General features: G+C 42.4%; 2 protein-coding genes across 7 annotated transcripts in view; both read right to left on the bottom strand.

Moving 5' to 3' along the window:
• Positions 1–1,222: 1,222 nt before the first annotated feature.
• Positions 1,223–14,205, bottom strand: RBM34 (RNA binding motif protein 34). The gene is made up of 11 exons (XM_082216709.1): positions 14,051–14,205; positions 8,830–9,001; positions 7,018–7,157; positions 5,967–6,186; positions 5,564–5,623; positions 4,886–4,929; positions 3,997–4,080; positions 3,745–3,808; positions 3,609–3,651; positions 3,074–3,192; positions 1,223–1,564 (listed from the first exon to the last, which is right to left on the bottom strand). Exons 1-11 carry the CDS (start codon positions 14,089–14,091, stop codon positions 1,280–1,282), a joined length of 1,272 nt encoding a protein of 423 aa, XP_082072835.1. The 5' UTR covers positions 14,092–14,205; the 3' UTR covers positions 1,223–1,279.
• Positions 14,206–20,157: 5,952 nt separating this feature from the next.
• The window catches only part of ARID4B (AT-rich interaction domain 4B), an 82,845-nt gene continuing 80,935 nt past the window's right edge, over positions 20,158–22,067 (bottom strand). For all 6 annotated transcript variants that reach the window (XM_082214982.1, XM_082214981.1, XM_082214980.1 and 3 more), the window contains one exon: positions 20,158–21,921. In XM_082214982.1, the coding sequence (XP_082071108.1) occupies positions 21,791–21,921 (131 nt within the window). In that variant the 3' untranslated portion in view covers positions 20,158–21,790. The remainder of the gene's footprint in view (positions 21,922–22,067) is intronic.

Here is a 22,067-nt window from a genome sequence, read left to right as displayed (position 1 = left end):
GAAATATTTTTTAAAAAAAATCTCCAGAAGCAGGAACATTTAAACTTGGACATGGAGATGCAATTTGATAATGTGGTGATTTTCAGCTTAAAAGTATTGCTATGAGTTTTGGGGGGTGGAAGTAGGCTAGATGCAGAGACCCTTATAATTCTTGGATCCAGCAAGTGCTAAAATCTAAGGAAGGATTCAAATTCCTGGAATAGCCAGGCTAGTTTCCTGGTTTGATAATGGCCCTCTAAATAAGTGGCTCAGCACCAGAGGACAAATAGGTGGGTCCTCTTCCTCCTGCAGGGACCCAGGTGGCGCTGTGGGTTAAACCAGAGCCTAGAACTTGCTGATCAGAAGGTCGGCAGTTCGAATCCCTGCGACGGGGTGAGCTCCCGTTGCTCGGTCCCAGCTCCTGCCAACCTAGCAGTTCAAAAGCACAAAGTGCAAGTAAATAAATAGGTATCACTTCAGCGGGAAGCGTTTCTGTGCACTGCTCTGGTTTGCCAGAAGCGGCTTAGTCATGCTGGCCACATGACCCGGAAGCTGTCTGCGGACAAACGCCGGCTCCCTTGGCCAATAAAGCGAGATGAGCGCCGCACCCCAGAGTCGGTCACGACTGGACCTAATGGTCAGGGGTCCCTTTATCTTTACCTTCCTCCTGCAGGGGTGGGAGGCATCAAATGTTGCCAAAGGCCACCCAAAAAGGCCTTGAGGACAGCGGATTACCTTGAGCTAGAAGCTGGAAGACTCTCTTGTTAATCCTGTCAACGCCTCCATTGTAGGCTCGTGGTATATATGTGTAAACAGACCATATATCATGAATACACCTTAGTCTCCACTGTAAATCTTTCCAATGGAAACACGAACCCTAGGGAAGCACCTGGAACCCCTGAAATCTTACACTGCTCGGAGATTGGGGTGGTGTGCAACAGTATACTGCTGAAGGTTTGGAAACAAACTTAATGTAACAGTAGAAAGGACAATCACTAGTAAAAACAGGTTTATAAATGATCAAATGTTTGTGGTTAGCAAATGTTCTTTAAGTAAACTTTACTGGAGTAGACTGTCTCTTTCCCTTTTAGACCCCAAATCACTACATAGTGAGTGGAGACGGGCTAGTAGAATTGTTATGTGTTGAACTTTCTTAGTGTGACTTCTCTTGTTAATATTATGAATTAATCCAGCTTAATTTCTAAACTCAAACTCTGGAGACAGAATATGCAGAACTCCCAAATGACTAGGAAATAAAATTTATTTAAAAATACAATTCAAAACTTGCAGCATAACTATTTCAAATGGATTTTCTCGGTTTCTTCTTCATTATGTGTTTTGACTTGGTTTTTTTGTTCTTTGTCATTGGAGTTGCTTTTTCACCAGCAAAAGAGTGACTTGATAATCCTTTTGCATTTTTCAGTGAAGAAGACTTTGAATACTTCAGTCCAACAGGGCTCTTTACATTCTTGACTAAACTCTTCTGTGGAGCTTTTTCTTTTTGCACACAGTGTTGCACTCGTAGCTTTCTTCCTTTCAGTTCAGAGTTGTTTAGCTTCAGTGCAAGGTGCACAGAATCTGTAGTCTTTAAGGAAAATAAAGGGCAACATCTAAAATTAGGCATTCATCTTACATCTTAGTAACTAATATTTATTTTCCTTTCAGAAAAATTCACAAAAATAAAAAACCACTTTACAACATAATCAATAAACAATAAAACAAAAAATATTTAAAGCAGCTAAATTAAAAAGGGGGGGTTGGTTTTTTTAAAAAAAATCATGCCAGCACATCTACTTTAAAACAAGGAAATACAGGTCTACCCCAAATGCACAGTAAACAGAAGCAACATAGCCACTGGAAAGCTATCCAATTGCCTACAATTTTCTTCTTTCACATTAAACTATTATTTGGAGCATGAAATTTTCCTGCTTGCAAACACATCAAGTATGAGCAAGTCTGTGCTGCAAACAAGGTTTCTTACTTCAACTTTCTTCCTTTAATCCTCCCCCCCCCCCCATGAACACGTCACTCAAAAATTAAATATAGATGGCCCGGCACATCAGCTTGGGAGTGTGTTGAAAAATACTGACTCTGTGAAGGTGTTAGAAGTGAGACAAAGTAAAGACACCATATGCTAGCAGCAGGATTTGAATGTTGTTATCTCCCTCTGCAATCTTAACCCCAATTCAGTAGGACTTGCTTCTGAATAAGACAGATGAGGACTGAGCTTTTAGTTCTTATGAGAACAATTCTATTTGCTTGGCTACAAATTCAGTTATAGATATTTCAGAGCAGAGAGGTGATACTCGGCAAAACTCAGGAATCAGGTTGCATGAGACTGCTTGCTTTGAACTGTGTTTTCAATTCTGTAGAAGTTAATGCATGATAACTGGCGCCTTCCCTACGCCAGGGATTGGGAACCTGTGGGGCTTTGGACTCCAACTCCCCAAATCTCCAGTCAGCACAGTCAGTTGTCACAGATGACAGGTCCCCAACGCTGCACCATTCAGTTGTAGAGGTGTCTAGCTATGATGTCACCCTCAGTGGAATTGGCAGCAATTTCTATCAGCTCTTTAGAAGGTGCATCATTGTAACTGCCATAACAGTTTTAATGTTGCTAACAGCTGGGCATATGACACCAGATACCCTTCAGTCAGTGTTAAAGGTAAAGGTAAAGGTACCCCTGCCCTTGCGGGCCAGTCTTGACAGACTCTGGGGTTTGTGCGCCCATCTCACATTTATTGGCCGGGGGCCAGCGCTGTCCGGAGACACTTCCGGGTCACGTGGCCAGCGTGACAACGCTGCTCTGGCGAGCCAGAGCCGCACACGGAACGCCGTTTACCTTCCCGCTGGTAAGCGGTACCTATTTATCTACTTGCACCCGGGGGTGCTTTCGAACTGCTAGGTTGGCAGGCGCTGGGACCGAGCAGCGGGAGCGCACCCCGCCGCGGGGATTCGAACTGCCGACCTTTCGATCGGCAAGCCCTAGGCGCTGAGGCTTTAGCCCACAGCGCCACCCGCGTCCCTATTACAGTCAGTGTTAATACAATGTTAAGTTTCTTCCATCACAGATTCTGAATAGCTATCGACGTACCTCAAACAGAACGTAACCAAAACCTTTGCCAATGCCTGTGCTCCGATCTCTCACAATTCGTACACTGATTACATTTCCACATTGAGAGAAATGGTCTCTTACTGTATCATCATCAATTTCTGTAAGCAAACATTTTTTAAAAAAAGTATGGTGTTAAAACATAATAGTTTTAGGTATGTGCCAAAAATTCAAAATATTTTCATTTAAGATTTAACTGTAGGACTTTTTACTACCAGCAACAACTACTTTAATGTGAACTGTTGCAGTACATCTATTTCTGTTACGCTGTAACAATACATCACGTGCATCATCTGTTTGTGACAAAACAAATTATTATTGATATATCTGAAAGCAGCTTTTAAAAATGAGTATACATTTATATTAAAAGCTTTCTAGATGCAGTCTAAATCTTTTATAGTCTGCAAAAGCTACAAAAAGAATGTATTTCATAAGGATGTCTGAAACTGTCATTTTTCTACAAGAGAATTCTACATAGATTTGAAAAGAAGAGTGTAAAATTTCACTTAACACTTACCATAAGGGAGATTTCCCACAAAAATAGATCTCTTGTTATCGTGCTGTAAAACAAGTGAACAAGAAGAATTGAATCAACAGTCTAAGGAAGCAGCTAGGGGCGGGGAGTTTCTTCCCACAGCAACTGAATTACTTACACATGCAGATTTTGAAGCAAGGTCAACTCTTATGTGGAATCCACTGGTAAATTCTGTTCCATTACTATTAAAGCCACAACAGGAAAAAATAATCAGAAAAAAAACAGTCAGCTACCTTCCTAGTTTGCACAGTGTGTTACTTCAGAAAAGGTATTTACAATTTAGGATATGTTTTTGTTAAGGTTTATTTGATTAAATGCATGTCATAATACTTTATAAAATCCAGCATCAAGTATTCTTTTTTAAAAATACCATTTTAAGGCGTTATTGGCTGCACATTCCTCCTTGAAAACGACATAAGCATTAATGTACTTCATATTAGGATGCACCATTCGCCTGAAGGAAAAAAAAATGAGTTTACTATACATTTAATTACAAATTACATATATACATTTGAAAGCTGAATGGGGTGGGGAAACTGTGGCCCTCCAGTTGTTGTTGAACTACAACTCCCATCCTCCTTTGAATTTGAGTCCAACAACATTTAGAGAGCCAAAGGTTCTCTACCCCTGCTTTAGAATATATTGCACAATCCTCAGCATGTTTGCTAAGACACAAATTCCACTGAATTCAATGGCACTTAGCAAACATTTTAAGGAACTGCCTAGTTGTATACATTCTTGATCCAAAATACACAGGATCAGTCTCTCCTGATATTTCTTCATCAGTACAAAACTGTAAGATAATTTTGCTGGAATGAGAGACTTCCTGCCCCGTTGGGAAGCATCTTAAGGAGTCTTCATTTGGCTAAAAAATGCACTAGTTTGGCACAATGGATGTTGACATCAATCAGCAATAGCAAGAAATTGGGTAGAAAAATAGTTTCTACCTTTTCCAGGTAGGAAGTTGGACGTGGCTTTATTATGCCACACCTATAGCACAAAGTACTACTCACTGCTCTACCATTTATACCAATCAACAAAATGAATGGCAGAATAACATCAGTTCCCAATTTGTTCCAGAACAGTAGAAAGAACCCCTGGTCTCTAGCAAACCTACTGAATGTATTTATTTTGAAAATATCAACAATTAACAAAATGTAACAGCTAAAAAAAAAAATATTAAATGAAAATGTGTAGACTTCCCCCATTCTAAAAATTAAACACATTTTATAAAAAATTATTTAAAAATTATAACTTACTTTATGGCTGCCATTTTTTTGGATACAGTAGCCTCAGCTGGAATCTGGAAAGGGAAGGGGGGAAAGTGGTGCATTAGTTGGTAGGTGTTGTTCCGTTATCATATCACATTATGAACTCAACACCACACTAGATCCTTCCCTAATCTCTTGCTGGAGGAAGGACATGGGTTTCTGAGGTCATGTTGATGCACTTCCTGCTAGCTTCAAAGCCCATCACCATTTGGAAGAGTGTAGATAGAGAACTTGGGAGGATGTGTGCTAACTAGAAATTATTCCTTGGCTAAGCCAAGCCAAAACTGGTTTACACTGGGTAAAATGCTTTTCTGCTTCTATCCTGCTATATCCCCCCTCACCTCCTTTGCTTCTCCAGCTTTACTTCTTCCAAATGGCAGCACCATCGCAGCTGCCTGTTGTGGCCCTTTAATACTGGAACAAACAGTAGGTAGGGAACAAGGAAAAACCAGCATCTTTTCTACTGTGACAAATTGCCAGCCACCAAACTAACCCTTTTGCTACGGAAGCTGTATGAGAACGAAGTAGCAATAGCTCATGGGTAAAAGTAGAAGGAGCCACTACTTTCCCCACATACAGCACAATTTTGCTCTTGCCCAGAGACTCTCTCCCCACGAAGATACATGCAGTTAATGTTATAAAAATCAACAACCAAACAAAACATACCAAAGAGCGGAAACGAACTGATTCAATTTGCCCATATTCTTTGAAAAACGTCTTCAGCATCTAGATTGAAAGAAGCATACGGTGTAATTTGTCAGAGCAAATGTGAGCAAAAATAATAAGCACTGCAACTTTTATCTGGCTCATGATATTAAGGACAAGAAGTACAACATCTTCTTTGAAAAATGGGGGGGGTTAGTAAAACACAGAACTGGGAAATCTGGTTTATCTGTAACTGAATTATATAATCTTCAGTTAGGTCAAAGAAGCACAGAAAAATATATAGTGCTAAAACTTCTATAAGGATAAAAAATGGGGGCATGGAGATACCATATGTGACAACAAACTCCTGAACACTTGCTATACTGGGGACCATAACTCCTCTGCCCACATACTACAAACTTACCTGTGCCTTACAACTAACAGGTAAATTGCCCACAAAAATAGTTCTTTTATTCTTTAGCATTTCCTCAGCCAGGTTAACTTGTGTTTTCTTTTGTTTCAGTCCAGCATCTTCATCTGAAAGCTTTTGGGAAACCAATTTAGAACGTCTATTTTTCAGTTTTTGTTTAATTTGTATTTCTTTTTTCTCCTCCTCTTCATCTGCTACATCCAAAGCACATTCCCTTGATAAACCATGAAAAAGTACAACAACTTTGTTAGCAGGTGTTTTTTTTAATAGTCACAAAAAATCTATATTTTAGCTCTACTTATCCACTGTCTGGGGAAGCGGTAGGTGGGGTGGGGGGAACAGACAACATTGCTAGAGAGACTGACAACATCTATATTGAAAACATGCAATTACTGTCACTCAAGCAACAAGCAGTCAACAAATCTTAGTGGGGCTGAGCGTGAAATAAATGAAAGCTACACACTGAACTGAATGGGACTAAATGGGACTTGCTTCTGAGTAGATATGCATACAATTTATACTCTAAGAGCCAGTGCATATTTCACATGCTTATGCTGCAATTCTGTGCATATTTACCTGAGAGTAAGCCCAACTGAACTCAGTTGGGTTTAATTCTGAAGGAACATGCATAGTTTTGTTCTATTAATTATTGCTGGCCTTCAAATTGTTTTTATCTAAGACAGCATACCTTTACTTCTACGACAGTGTCATTCTATAAAATGTACACTGCTCAACAAGAAAACCCAAAATTTATTATGTGCCTTAAATTACTCTATATTTCTAAATTCTGTCTCACTCCTAGACCCAGAAAAGAGAACCAATCAACAGAAATGACAAGTATGATAAAATTTTCTTTATATTAAGTGCTGCAAACTAAAACAAACAGTTTAGACTGTAATCCTAACCCCACCTACCTGGGAGTAAGCGCTACTGAATTTGGTAAGACTTACTAATGGTCTTCAAGTCAGACCATGGGGGAGTGAGGACAGGTGGTTGCCTTTATTGATTATTCTGAACTTAATCAGTTTTAAAGTGTTTCACTTACCTGCTTGCTACTCTTTCCTCTGCGAGAGAGATATCCTTCTTTTTAGCTTTTAGCTTTTTTTTAAAAGGCTCTCCTTTACTAGACGAACTCTTAACTTCTGTGGCAGTATCTTCCTCCGTAAGCTTCCGTTTCTTACATTCCTTTTAGAAAAGGGATTTTAATGAATTAGTTAGAACGTGGTCATACAAGGGGTTGGGGAAATACAAGGTCACCAGATAGCAATAAGAGAATATGTACTTTGGGGACAACTTAAGTTTTATGATGCCCCTGCCCCACTCCTTTATTCATGTAATTTTTATGTGAAAAAATACCTTAAGCAACTTCTCATATGTGATTTCAGATACAGTGGTACCTTGGTTCTCGAACTTAATCTGTTCCGGGAGTCGGCTCAACTCTCAAAACCGTTCGAAAACCAAGGCGTGGCTTTCGATTGGCTGCAGGAGCTTCCTGCACTCAATCAGAAGCCGCGGCGGATGTTCGGTTTCCAAAAAATGTTCGCAAACCAAAACACTCACTTCCGGGTTTGTGGCGTTCAGGAGCGAAGCTGTTTAAGTACCAAGGTACCACTGTATAAAATAATCTTGAGGATCTCACACTTTTGAGATGGTTTTTGTAATAGTTTGCAATTTTAGAATGGGAGATAATTGCTCAGGGCACTCAAGCATAATACCTTGTTATGTTATGTTATGTTATGTTATGTTATGTTATGTTATGTTATGTTATGTTATGTTATGTTATGTTATGTTATGTTATGTTATGTTATGTTATGTTATGTTATGTTATGTTATGTTAAAAGGTATTTTTAAACAGCAATTTTAAAAAGATACTGATGATTAGAATTAAACTGAATCAGGTGTAAAGGGCTCACTGATTCTCTTTTTAAGGTTTTTTACCTCACACAAGGGTCATTTCATAAGTTGCATCTGTATAATCAAATTCAATACTACATGGGCTATCCCATACTACAGAAGCCCCACAAGAAGCAGGTGAGTTGAGTTTATAATGCAGTTTCTACAAACATGAACTGTTCAGCATTGGACCAGGCTTACTGAAAACAGATTTCATGCAACAATGGTGAAGTATTAATCAGGCCTCTATCAAAACTGAAAAACACATTTATTTATTTTTAAAAGAAAAATCTATGTTGTTTTTATCAGTAATCACACAACCAACAAGACTGTATTGGGTGGCAGATTTGAGGTAACTTGAGAGATGGTGGGGATGAACATCTGGATAAAATTCTGCTTTCAGAAGCCCAATGTAACTTAGAGGCTCTGTCTATTAATACTTGTTGGTTGCAAAGCACTCTGTTGATTCTTCTCTGTCAGAAAAAAGATGAAGCATTACCAATGACAGCTGATAAATATATTTTAAGAGCACCTTTAAGTTTCATAAACTTTCAATGAAGGAACAATCATTAAAATATTTTATGGCACCCAAGACCTATCATGATGGCACAGATGCTGTTTTTGAGAATCTTTTTTAAAAATTTATCAGCTGCTTGTTCCTCTGCCCGCAACACCAAAAAGGATGTATCAACAGTTTCAAACAAGAACATAGTGTGAAAAATAAGGGTGCTATGACCATCCTTATGTTAACAAAATGATCTGTCATCTTCAGTGTCTGTAACATGAATACAAGCAACAGTCTCACAGCCTGGTTAAGGAGTTGAAATATGGAACTGTTAACAGTTAACATCTACAGTTTGCAGTCTTATTTAAGGGACGTCAAGCATTCCAAATGCTGGCATACTTCAGTACTGGGAACTGAACTAACATTTTGGGAATTACATAGGTAAAGAAATGTGCTTACTCTTGGCACAGCAACATACACTGGCTGTATTTCAGCCTCAGGAGCACTGAAGAGCTGGACCAGGGAAGCTGTGCCACATGCGGTGGGTTTATTTTGAAACAGACTGTTGGCCACTTCACCCACAACATAATCTTCCTTTGATACAGTGGCAGCATCTTTCTCACATGCTTTGCTATTAAAGAGATAAAGTTGGTCATCAGATCCTATTTAGTACTGTCCTATAAAGCATAAACTACAGGTAAAACAAACCAATAATATCCATGCAAAAAACCCCCACAAAAACCAAGCAGATTGTGCATGTCATTACTTTTGAAGAATTAGTACAATATGAGTGTTTCATTTGCTGTAAGTATACAGACTGAGAAGTCTCTGCACATATGTCTGCTTCCTGGGCCAATGGGCCATGGACTTCTGGAAAAATAAACACATGGCACTTCACAAGCAACAGCCTGCAGTTTTTCCTACTTTTGCTTAGATGTTTCTACCTTGCCTTTCAATGTTACAAGATAATTTCTGCAGCAGTTTTCCAATTAAAGGAAACAATAATGCAAAAATCATTGACTGCCAGGAGATAATCACTATGTAGGAGGAGAAAAACAAACAGGAGACAGCTCTGATTCTTGTATGATTACTTTTACATTGCCAGAAATCAATTTCAGGTATGCATTTGAGAGAAGGAGCAATTACCATATACTGTCTTTCCAAAAATACTGCAAGTGGTTTGTCTCAAAATTATTTTTATAACAAAACTTTATTAATTTATTTTGTTCTGTGATGTGACAAATACCGTATTAAATTTAAGGGGTACCAGTCTTGGTATATTAGGAAAGATTCATGCACCACTGCAGCTCATCTGCAGGTGTAGGCAGGTCCTGCAGATGTCTGTGGGAAGGGGGGTATTGTTTTGCTGTTTTGTTTTACTTAGTTACTTGCTTTTATTCTTTATTTTATTCTCTGAACTGCCCTGAGATTTTATGATGAAGGGCGGTATATAAATCTAATAAATGAAATAAATAATGTTAGAAAAATATTTGCCACAAGTGAAAGGCTACAGAAGTGCATAAATCTTCCCTAGTGTACCAAGTTTGGTACCCCTTGAACTTAAAGCTTTGTCACATCTCTGTCACAACACATAACAAAATAACTTTTTACAGTTTTGTTATTTAAAAAATAGCAAGTCAAACCACTTGCAATATATCCGCCATACATACTCAGATTAATGTGTAGCCTTAGCATTTTACTTCCTCTAGTTTAAAGTGCTAAAAGCCTTCTAAACTACACACTAACCTGAGTATGGCAAATTCCTTCATTTAACTATATTTAGGTACCGTATTTTTCGCCCTATAGGACGCACCGGCCCATAGGACGCACCTAGATTTTTGGGAGGGAAATAAAGTGGAAATTTTTTATTCCCCCCCCCAGGCGCGGGGCTGGGGCGGGAGAAGCCCGAGCTTCCCCCGAACCCAGCCCCCAGAATGGGAGCCCCCACCCCCAGCCCCCAGAAAGGGTCCGAGAGCGACGGCGAAGGTGAGCGCACCATTGCCATTGCTCTCGGAGCTTGCAGGGGCTGGGGGTGGTGGAAGCCCGAGCTTCCCCCGCCCCCAGAGCAGGTCGGAGAGCGCTGGCGAAGGTGCGCGCACCTTCGGCATCGCTCTGGGACCTTGCGCGGCTGGGGGCGGGGGAAGCCGGAGCTTCCCCTGACCCCAGCCCCCCGAACGGGTCGGAGAGCGATGGCGAAGGTGCGCGCACCTTCGGCATCGCTCTGGGACCTTGCGCGGCTGGGGGGGGATAGCTTCCTGAAGCCTGGAGAGCAAGAGGGGTCGGTGCACACCGACCCCTCTCGCTCTCCAGGCTTGAGCGAAAGCCTGCATTCCCCCCCTAGGACGCACACACATTTCCCCTTCATTTTTGGAGGGGAAAAAGTGCGTCCTATAGGGCGAAAAATACGGTAATTTATAGAAATCAGAAAAATCAAAACAAAGGCAGAACTACAGTAAGTCCACAATTTATGCTCATTTAACTTGTGCACACTCAGCTTTACATGCATGCTAAAAAGATTTCTAAAAAATAAAAAACGTGGTGGGGATCCAGGGAAAATTATTTTGGCGATCCCACCTGCCACTGAACCCAATGGGTTTATGATTATACGCGATTTTAGCTTTAGGCACAATCCCCAGTAATGTAACCCCCTCATAAGCTGCAGGCTTGCTGTAATACAATTCCACAATTTAAATCCCCTGCCACACACAATTAGAAGCTTGCACAATGGGTTGCGCCCCCCCCCCCGCCCAAGGCCTGCATGTGGGTTTCCCATAAGTATCTGGCTAGCCCAGGGGTCTGCAACCTTTAAGACAAAAAGAGCCACTTGGACCCGTTTCCGGAAAAAAAACAACAACTGGGAGCCGCAAAAACATTGCAACATTTAAAACAAATATAACACTGCATATATTGTTTCTGGCCTTAATGCTATATATACAGGATGGTGCAGTCAGCTGTCAATCTCAAGAAAAAAGGACAAATTAATAGCTAATTAAAATATTTAATTTACAACCAGGTAACCAGGTTAATGGGACTTTTGCTCCTGAACCTCAGTGCTCAGTGTCTGCACATCAGGGCTGTAAGACGTCACCTTCATTTTCACACAGGCTTGCAAGCTGTCATCTGTGAGGCGTGATCGGTGTTTGTTTTTAATATAGTTCATGTTGGAGAAGACCTGCTCACATACATATGTGGAAGAGACCACGAGGGCCATCGAGTCCAACCCCCTGCCAAGCAGGAAACACCATCAGAGCACTCCTGACATATGGTTGTCAAGCCTCTGCTTAAAGACCTCCAAAGAAGGAGACTCCACCACACTCCTTGGCAGCAATTCACCATACTTTCACCTGCTTAAGTTTAAGAAGGGGCTTCAAGCAACTAAAAAGGGGCTTCAGGCAACTAACTCCACGTGGAATTCCATGCGACCGCGACTGCATAATCAATGCCACAAAATGCCAAAGAAAATTAACCAGGGCCCCAGTGAACCATAAATCATAATCAGTGCCTGATGTAAATAATAATTAATAATGAGGGCCCAATGTCATCCTCGTCATTATAAAAATAATCCCTCTCTTCGTGCCGCCCAGCCTCCCAAGAAAAAAACCCCACTTCAAACAGTCACAAAGCACAAATTCCACGCGACCGCGACTTGCTATGCCCAATAATCAATGCCCCAAAATGCCATAGAAAATTAATCAGGGCCCCAGTGTACCATAAATCATAATCAGTGCCTGATGTAAATAATAATTAATAATGAGGCATTCGTCATTATAAAAATACCGTATTTTTCGCCCCATAGGAAGCTCCGTCCCATAGGACGCACCTAGTTTTTTTGGGGGGAAATAAAGGGGAAAAAATTTCCCTTTATTTCCCCCCAAAAAACAGGTCGGGGAAACCGAACCAGGTCGAGGAACAGCGGGATGGCGGTGCTGCGCCTCCCTGCTGTCCCCCGAGCTTGTGGGGCTGGCCGATGTCTGCCCCGCGCGAGGGGCGCTCTGCATCAGGGCGCCCCCCCTGCGGGGCGGCAGGCTGCTATCCCCACGCTGCGGATGTCTGCCTGGCGAGGGGGCGCTCTGCTTTAGGGCGCCTCGCCGGCCGGGCGGCAGGCTGCCATCCGCAGCGTGGGGAGCCTTGCCAGGAAGTCAGGCAAGGCTCCCCACGCTGCGGATGTCTGCCTGGCGAGGGGAGGAGGCGAGGGGCGGAGGCGAGGGGAGGAGGCGAGGGGCGGAGGCGAGGGGCGGAGGTGAGCAGCCTGCCGCCCCTCGCCTCCTCCCCTCGCCTCCTCCCCTCGCCTCCGCTCCTCGCCTCCTCCCCTCGCCACCGCCCCTCACCTCCTCCCCTCGCCTCCGCTCCTCGCCTCTGCCCCTCGCCTCCTCCCCTCGCCTCCTCCCCTCGCCACCGCCCCGGAGCCGCAGCAAAGGCTTTAAAGAGCCGCATGCGGCTCCGGAGCCGCAGGTTGCCGACCCCCGGGCTAGCCACTGCCAGGACAGGATGCAGGACTTAGATGGACCACTGGCCTGATCCGCCAGGCTCATCTTATGTTCTTAAATGCTACAGCAGTTACAACTACCAACCGCAATATTATGTTTTGTTGATAAGGAGCAAGCTAACCATGCAGACGCTATAGGAGGTGTTCATTTTGAGAGACTCCTGTTGTGTATGTGTGTGTTTCTTCTAGTCAATCTTGGAGCCCAATCTTGCTTCTATGAGAACTTTGGAGGCAAACTACTGCACAGATACACGACTGTTCCCATAATCGACCCTCTGTGGTGCAATGGGTCAGTGCATTTGGGTGTTAACCAGAAGGTTGGTGGTTTGAGCCAATTCTGGGATGGCATGGCAGGGGGTTGGACTAAAGGACCCTCAGGGTGCCTTTCAGGGCCGGATTTAGGTTTGATGAGGCTCTAAACTCATGGGGCCCTTTATATGTCCAGCTGTCCTTTGTCAACAACAAATTGCCACTGTTTTTTGTGTTGAATCTATGCTATATGGTAATTTATGGAGCTAATAGGTATCTAAAGCCACTTCTGCAGAATGTAGGCACCCTATATACCGAAATGAGCAAAACAGTGATATTTTAGGGAGCAGGCTAGCAGGCCTGGTTACTTACATCATAGGAGCCTACAGAACACAAAACACTGTTGCTGTATGTAGGTTTTATTTTATTTGTTTTTTTCTCTTATATTTTGGAAATGTACATCCAGGTTTTTCTCCTTTAATTTTTTTTTTTTGGGGGGGGGGGCTATGCTATAGCTTGTTTAGATTATACCATTCTGTGACACAGGCTCTGCAGGGGACTGGGCCACGAATCATGCCTATAGTGCCACGTTAGGAAAGGGCATGTTTTTCAGCGCCGGCCACAAGACGTGAGGAGCCGTTACAAAGAAGAGGGCAACTCTGAGCATCCGCAGAGCACCTCCGCGCTTCTTGCCACCGGCATTCCCACGTGTGGAGAAATCCCAAGGCGAAGGGCGTGACTTGAGCCCCGGCACCTCTCGGTTTCAGAAGCTACACGTGCGCAGAAGTCTCGCGGGCGGGGACTGGAGGGTCGCCAGGCAAACGCAGCGGCAGGAGGAGATCAGAAGGGACCGCGGCGGCGGGCGCCCAGGAGGTGAGCGGGGGGGGGGCATGGGAGCCGCGGGGCGGAGAGGAGAGAGGGCATAGCGCGGGCCGCGTTCCTCACCCGGTACCGGGGCGGAGCTTGGCCGCCTTGGACTGCTTCATCTTCGCCTTCGACGCCCTCCCGCGACCGCCGGGGCTCGGGCCGCTTCCGCCCCCGCAGCGCCGCGTGAAGCTCAGAGGAACACTCGGACGTAAACTTCCGGTTCTTTTACGCCATTTTACTTCAGCTTCTCCTCCAGCTGTTCTGGACTTCCGTCAGCCCCAGCCAGTTTGCGGGGAGGGGGTGGGGACAGGAGAGTTCAAAATATCAGGAGGACATCATTTAAGTGTGTGTTGTGTGTTGTAAGAACACAAGGAAACATTACTATGTTGTTGAATTAAAGCAAAACAGGCCCGGCGCCCTGCTCTTCTCACTCTGGGACGCCCGCAAGCAGAGCAGGAGCACGACAGCGCGCTCTCCCGCTTCTGACTCCCAAGCGCGGAACAATGGACTCTGCAAATGCTGCTGAACTACAAGTCCCATCACTCCTGATCATTGGCCGTGTGCACTGGGGGCTGATGGGAGTTGCAGTTCAACAGGATCTGGAGGACCAAAGGTTTCCCCACAATTGAACAGCCTGGCACTAGCTTTCGAGTAAACTTGCATTGGATTGAACTGTGAAAAGAACAGAGAGTGTGTACGGAAACCAATGGGATACGAGCATGCAGTGGCGTAGCGTGGGGGGTGCAGGGGGGCCGGCCGCACCGGCCGCAACATCTGGGGGTTAGGGTTAGGGGGCGCAAATCCACGGGTTAGGGGGCACAAATTATTTGCCTTGCCCCGGGTGCTGACAACCCACGCTACGCCACTGCGAGCATGTAACTTTGGGTGTTGGATTTGAGCCGAGGAGGAGTAATTTCAGGAGGTTGGCCTTTGCTGCAACTTGAGGCGTGTTCGGAGGAGGGAGCTTTGACGGGAAATTCAAACCAGGCTCTAACCTGTACTATTTTTAATGTTTGATCTTTTATCGTGTTTTTAATGATCTGTTGGGAGAGGTGGGGTATAAATAATAAATTATTATTCTCACACTAAGATTGGACTACCTTGCAGGGCTATTGTAAGCAACTTTTCCCCAGCCACGGTTTCGTCAGTCCTAAAGTGCAATATGGGTGCAATGAAGAACTGCATTGGTTCTGACACTGGCAGGACAATTTAATATACGAGTTAGAAGGAGCTGCCACCTTTGTCACTACTTGTCGCTGTTTCTGGGTAGAGGCAGTGTTGTCCAGTCACAAAATCCTAATGGACAGACAAACATATGGTTTCCAGGGTAAGCCCGGAAATTCTCTATCCAATTAATAAAATGGCTTGCTTCATATTTTGTGCCTACAGCATGCTTCTGACCAGCAGCCTCCAGCACTAATAAGCTCCGCCCATGTTACTTTTATTTCGTCTGCTTTTGCCTCCGTAGTTTAATTCAAAGCAGTATCACACTTGCGCCCTCTGGACATAAACGGGAGGAGAAATCTCAGGGATAATCACCGTCACCGTCTCCTCGTCTCTGGGTTGGAGGTTCTCTCTTGTTCGCACGTCCCCTGCAGTCCATGATGCAAATAAAGTTTCTTTAGCTGTGCGCTGGCACAGTCCCTGTTTGACTTTCAGAACAGTACAAATCCGATGGTTAAAAGTCGACAAAAGCCTGTGTCAGCTCTTGTCCTGCAAAAGTGGAAGCACTCCAAACTCCACCCAGCTGGCCCAGCCCATCTTGGTCTTCCCACAACTTCCTTGCTCAGGCTGGATTTTTAAAGGATGCTGTTACATCTGGTTAGTTATTTCATAAAATTTATACATTGCTTGATTGTAAAACAAAAACAAAAAACCCTCGAAGTGGTTTACAAAAGGACAATACAATAAAATTGAGAGAAAAAATCACAACCCTACTTTACAACATACAGAACATTAAAATATTAAAACATTAAAATTACCTCAACTTTCTAAGCATCTGAGTAGACTTGTCTAAATAAAAATGTTTTTAGCAGGCACCAAAGAGAGGCACATATTATTTGGCACCTGTAGCAGTGCCAATTCCACCAATTGAAACTGTCAAGTGGGCAGGTGTGGGTAAGGCAATCTTGTAGGTAATCACTTAACTGTCCAGGAGTCCTTAAATCATTTGAATAAATAAGCAAAAACTCTCTGTGTGGCTGTGAGCATGGTGAGGTGCTTAGAGGTGAAGGTAAGAAGTAATTTAAGAAAGTTATTTAAGGTAAGCAAGTGGTCAAACAGCTATGCAGGAGTGCTAAGTAGTGCATCAAGGGATTAAGACCAGAGAGTTCTGTTCCCAGACTGAGCTAGGCCACGCCCCCTCTTCTCCATGAGGGAGTGAAGCTGTTTCTGTTCCTTTCATTAATCTCTTCTTGCCATGGATGGATGTGTCTGAACTTGGGAGTATGTAGTTCAGACTACAGTATATGCGGTATTTTGCATCCAAGAGTAATCTACCAGTGTTCCACTTTCTGCTGCACAGAATAATGCATGAACCAGACCTTTGGATATAGTTAAGTAAAGCTTTTAAACTTAACAGTGTATGATTTGTTCATTGCAAGAGGGATAGGCAGAGTAGCCAAGAACTGTAAGCAGACATGCAAAGCATCACATTTTGAATCTAGGCGCCCAGCTGATTCCACACATAAATCAGATACATTTTCCTCCCACCAAAATAAATTCAGTTTCTGATGCTAGTAAGTCGTCTACTCTGTGAAGTACGGTACATATACACTTGCGGTGGTAGGATTATAGAAGTTTCGTTGTTTAAGGGGAAAACACAGATTTTCCCGTTTATGCTTTTGAATCTTGTAATAGGTAGCACACCTCCCACCACCAATGAGGAAGGCTGTCTAGGCTCTGGTCATAATAGGGACTTAGCTGCAGCATTAAAACTGGAAGCTGGAGAGGACACTTAGGTAAAAACAGGCTGCTCCTGATTCCTTGTGTTGCAAAGAAACAATTACCGGTATCAGGAACTCACTCAGAGTCTGCAAGGGCTGCCAATAGCTCCAGCACATCACCCTCAAGCTGGCTCTTGTCTTTAATTGTAGCATAATAGAAATCACTGGGTTAAACTGTTATTAAGCTACAAAAGCATTGGGGTGGCGGTGGTTTATCTCTTATGCCATGGGCTGTAATTAGGCCAGTGCAAGATGCAAGAGCACCATCCACTTGATGTAAACTTCTTAGCATAAGGAGTGATATATAGCCATGTCTGCAGTAATAGGCTTAAGACTTGAAATCTCCTGTGAAGTTAGGCTGAATTTTAAGGACTCATTTTCAATAAAATACTATTCTTTGGGGGGAAATTTGAGTGCTTGATCCTCAATTTAACTTTTCACAGAATAGGGCATTTCTGCTTCCTCCTTCCTGCCGCAGCTCCAGAAAAGCCACCCATGGGAACTGGGGGACCGGCATGCCCAGGCTGTGATGTGGTAGGGGAGCTGGTGGAAACGAGAGATACCCCCTGATGTTGCTTTGCTGTGATGACAACAAATCAAGTTTTTGACAGAACCTGAAGCTTAAAAACCAATCTTTTGACATAGTCAAAGTGACTAAGTGGTGGCAGCACAGGCAGTCACTGGGTGACCTCACCCACAATGCCTCACTCTGAGGAAGGACCCCTTCCACCAAGTGAGGAATGGAGCAACAGGGCTGCCTCTGCTTTGTGGGCAGGCAGGCAGGCAGGGAGAAGGAAGAGAGCAAGAGAAGTGGCTTTGTTGCTCAGCTAGTCAACTGTGGGTGAATGATCCCATGCCCTTACAGACAGAGGAGACACAGCGTTTTTTGTGAAGTCTAGGCAAAAGTTGGATAAAGTAGATGAAAAATTGATTATCTTCAGTTGTCATGTCTTTTACAAGAGGTGTCCCCCCAATTGACCATCAAATTAAAACTTATACTGAACTGTAAAATCACAAATCCAGTACATGCTAGTGCTACTATGGCACAGAAATGTGGATCTTTGTAGATCTTTATGAGCATTACATAGGATGCCAACATCACCACCATTAAATCACAGAACACATATGGAAACAGAGTAATATGATTGGATGGTGTAAAAATCATGAGGATTTTTCTCATATGTTTTTGATAATAGTGGTGCTGAAAGTGGTGGTCTGCAATTTTTATGTTTCAGTCCATGGAGATGTGATTTGATGGCAGGGCACATCCCATATAAAAACTGTACAAGTTCAAGTGACTCTATATTATGGGATTCCATTTCTACCTGTGGGTGGGTGTCTTGTTGCTCCTCTTTTCTGATCATTGTGCCACCCTCCGATTGCTCCGTCCCCCTACCCCTGTTGCTCTGCTTTATCTCCTCTTCCTCTTCCTCCTAGCTTTCCTTTCTTCCCCTCTAGTCGCTTCATTTCTCCCCTTCCCCCGAGTTCCCCATTTGAGTGGATACCATTTTAGGCTACCGGATAATATGATTAAGTCCACATTAGGCAATGCATTTTGGGGATTCTAATCTGCTGCCACCCAAGCAGAATGAGAACAGAGTGGCACCTACACAGGATTGCTGCCAGTGCCTGTTCGGGGGTGGGGGCAGTAAGAGCCTGGTGAGTCACACCACATGACTTTGTAGCCACTGTAGTACTTGAGGGTGGCACATGGCAAGGCGGGACACCTACTGTAGACCTATCTTCATAACCTTCTGACCCAACACTCTCATCCAACCCAGCACTCTTGTATCTGGCTTTAAACAGAAGGGTGCCAAGAAAAGCAAAGGTGACATCAAGAGGATCTGTAATAATTAATTAAAAGACAGCTCTTTATATACCACAATTGTAAACAGATGCAATGCACAAGTACCAGTTTAAGTTACACTTTCGGTGCCAGCTGTAAAATCTTCCTCGTTCTTCCAGGCCTTTCGAGTATCTTAGATGTACGGACCTGTGGATTAACATGATGACAGATGGAATGATTGTTTTCTGGTACTGAACTGCTTATTTATTAAAAATATATATTCATTTAAAATATCAAAACAATATGCAGCACTGTATTTTGTTTTATGTTCTTACTTGTTTGATGCTTCTGCTGGGTTAATGTAAAACGTAACTTTAAAAGTTGTCACCTGCCCCAAAATGATCTATGATGAAGGGTGTGAGACAAATTCTACAAATCAAGAACGCTTGCTGTGCTTCTGTTCTTGGGAGCTCTAAGGACTGGGCCCAGCCATAGGAGAACCTACAGCAAGTAGCCTCTCTGAACAAAACCATAACCAACAACTGTTCTGGAACATTATAAGTCCACTGAGGTAAAGAAGGTATCAGCCTATTTTAACCATACCATGTTCTGATCAATGGTGTGCTGGGCAAGGGGACATTCCTAGGTGTACTGCACATGAAACAGCATTTTGTAGTGTGTTAGACATTTTTACACAGTTAAAGATCCTGTTAGGTGCTGGTGTGAGTGAGTGCAACATCAGTGTCTGCAATGGAATCCAATGTTACCAACTAATAACCAAAACAGTAAATATTAGAGCCCATCAGATACTTAAAAGTTAAACTGCCCCAGCAAAAATGTCTCTGCCTGTGCCAGAGGGCCTGGAAGAGAGGTGTAGGTCTTCTCACTTCTGCTTTGCAAAGAGGATAAACAGTGAGAAGGACCCTGCTGTTTTTTTACCTTCTCCTAGCCACAGTGCACATGGGAGAAATTCTTGTTTCTCCTCCAAGCCTTCTGCATATGCCAAAGGAATTGGGAAAGCGGGTTTGATTGGAAGCACAAATAGTGGCTGCCTAGCAAGCCTCAACAAGATCTGTGGAATCTAATGCATCATCAATGACAATGGTACCAACACTGTAGATTAGATTAACTTGAAATTTGGCTCAGAGGTACATTTGTATGATGATTTGCTCCCAAACAACTGCTCCCAACTTACACTTGGTATAACTGACTCTCTGGCAGAAGATGCATGCCTAAAATACTTTTGTTATCTATGCTGTTGTTTTTTTATTGCTCTGGTTTTATATTTCATTTGTTTTCTCTACACTGTATGGAATCAAAAGGGAAATGATAGAAATGTTTACCAAAAAAAAACCCCAGGTAACCACCAATATATTAGCTAAACTGAATTTATAGCTGGTAATCCTGAAGACACTGAAATGTCTTAATTAAACTGTTAGAAACAGAATCCAATATTCACAAACTATGGCATTTTATTTCGGAGGCCTTTGCTTACATTTATACAATATATTACATAATTCCATTGTCTGCAGAACCTAATATATATTTTATAGCTTTTCTTTATATGTCTTTCCTTCAATGTTTGTCAACAATTTTTTACAGTCCTGTACATATCTGAATAGCTTGAAACCATTTTCAATAAAATCAGTTACCTTTTAAGCACACACTACTAAGACTGAAAATGCTTTTCTTAGAAAAGTCGAATGTAAAGATTCTGACACTCTAGCATCTACAAACAGAAGGTTTGAAATTCTTACATGTTGTATTGCCAGAAAAAGAAATAAAACGAAAAAAGAAAAACATGCCAGCCCCCATAAGCCCAGCCAAAAAAAGTACACAGAACTACAATTAAAACAGTAAAACAATCTGTACAATAAAGTACTGTGTATTAACAGTGCCAGGTATTAAATAGCTTGAATGAACACTCCGCAATATACAAATGTCTTACAAAGTTGTGTAATTAAATACAAGTGCCAACCGAGAGAGGGCTTGGGATCCATACAACATAAAGTCAATAGAAGTGAAAACAGTTGAGTTGATTTGGGGTTTTGTACAAGGCAATTAAAAAAAAAAGTATCTACCACTCAGTTAGCTATTTATATTATAAACAACTATCCCTTCTGTGGCAATGTTCTTCTCGACACCCATGTATAATATTAACACAGTTTACTCCTTCTTGAAGACCTCTCAGTTGTAGCTCATAATAAAATAAGCATTACAAATGAAATATTCGTTGCTTTAACTGAAAAGAAACTTTTACAAGAAAACACAAAAATATAAGTGTTATAATTCATTATGAATAAATATACACTTTAAACTGGCTAAATACAATCTTTATACATTAAGATTTAATACAGTTTGTTAGCCATTTTCTTCTTTTTTCACAATGTATTTTTATCAAAATTAAAAAAAATACTGATTCATAGAAAAATGGCAAAGTACAGTAGTTTCATTCCAATTCCTGGGTTATTTAAAAACCCACAGTAACCTATTTAGCCTAATTCAAACCTGTAAACATTAGTCAGCCTTTTAAACAGAATCCTTATATTTGGTTATCAGGTCTGATGAGAAACATCCTATTGATGGCAGGTTTGGAATTAAATTACATGTGCTTGACTTGTACAGTTATAGCCACCGTAAGGTGACTTAGTTAAAAAACAATTGTCTTGTAAAAATGAAAATAGGTTCATTTTTCCTAAATAATGGAAAAATATCAAATGCTCCAGCTTTAACAAAATACCAGGGAATAGGTGAACAGTAAGCCACTTTTAACACATTAATCAGGCCTACCCAACAACTGTATGCTTACCGTATCCATTCTACTGGCAGTGAACAGCCTTCATTTGCCACAGTGGAAGGCCTTCAACTCACCACACAATTCCCAGACAAGTTGGAAACAATTATTGCTTGAGGAAAAGCAGTTTGTTGTACTTTTTCTTCAAAAAAAGTGCACTTAAGTGCAAAGTTAGCTTGTCAAGAAAAAATTTAAATACAAAATAGTGCTTGTCTGAATTTTGTGCCACTGTGCAGTATAAAAAGTGGCCCTCAGCAGCCATTAAGTGCAAAGTGCTTAGGCAAGTCTTGCTGTCACCTGCACTCAACTGACATTCCATTCTGTGATGAACTCGACATGGGTGGATCTGCTAAACTTAACATAACTGCTGCTGTAATGGAACTGGAAGAAGGCGAGGAAGAGGATGACGACGTGGTAGCAGCACCTGTAATGTAGAGCAAAAAATTTAATACTCCCTGAAAAGAATAGTTACAGAAATCAAATAACATTTAGGGCATATATCGGCATTTTGTAACCTCCTGAGTGCTTTTATAGTTGTGGTCGTCTCTTCAGTGATATGTGTTGCTTTAT

Source organism: Podarcis vaucheri, assembly GCF_965113315.1.
Source record: "Podarcis vaucheri genome assembly, chromosome: 3".
NCBI lineage: Eukaryota > Metazoa > Chordata > Lepidosauria > Squamata > Lacertidae > Podarcis > Podarcis vaucheri.
Note: the sequence above shows the minus strand (reverse complement) of the source record. Positions and strands in the feature narration are given on the sequence as shown.

Coding starts and splice junctions, on each gene's coding strand:
- RBM34 (XM_082216709.1), bottom strand. CDS start 14,091: ATGAAGCAGTCCAAGGCGGCCAAGCTCCGCCCCGGTACCGG. Junction 4,930..5,563: donor CAGTTCGTTTCCGCTCTTTG/GTATGTTTTGTT, acceptor TTCCCTTTCCAG/ATTCCAGCTGAGGCTACTGT. Junction 4,081..4,885: donor AAAAAAATGGCAGCCATAAA/GTAAGTTATAAT, acceptor TTTTTCCTTCAG/GCGAATGGTGCATCCTAATA.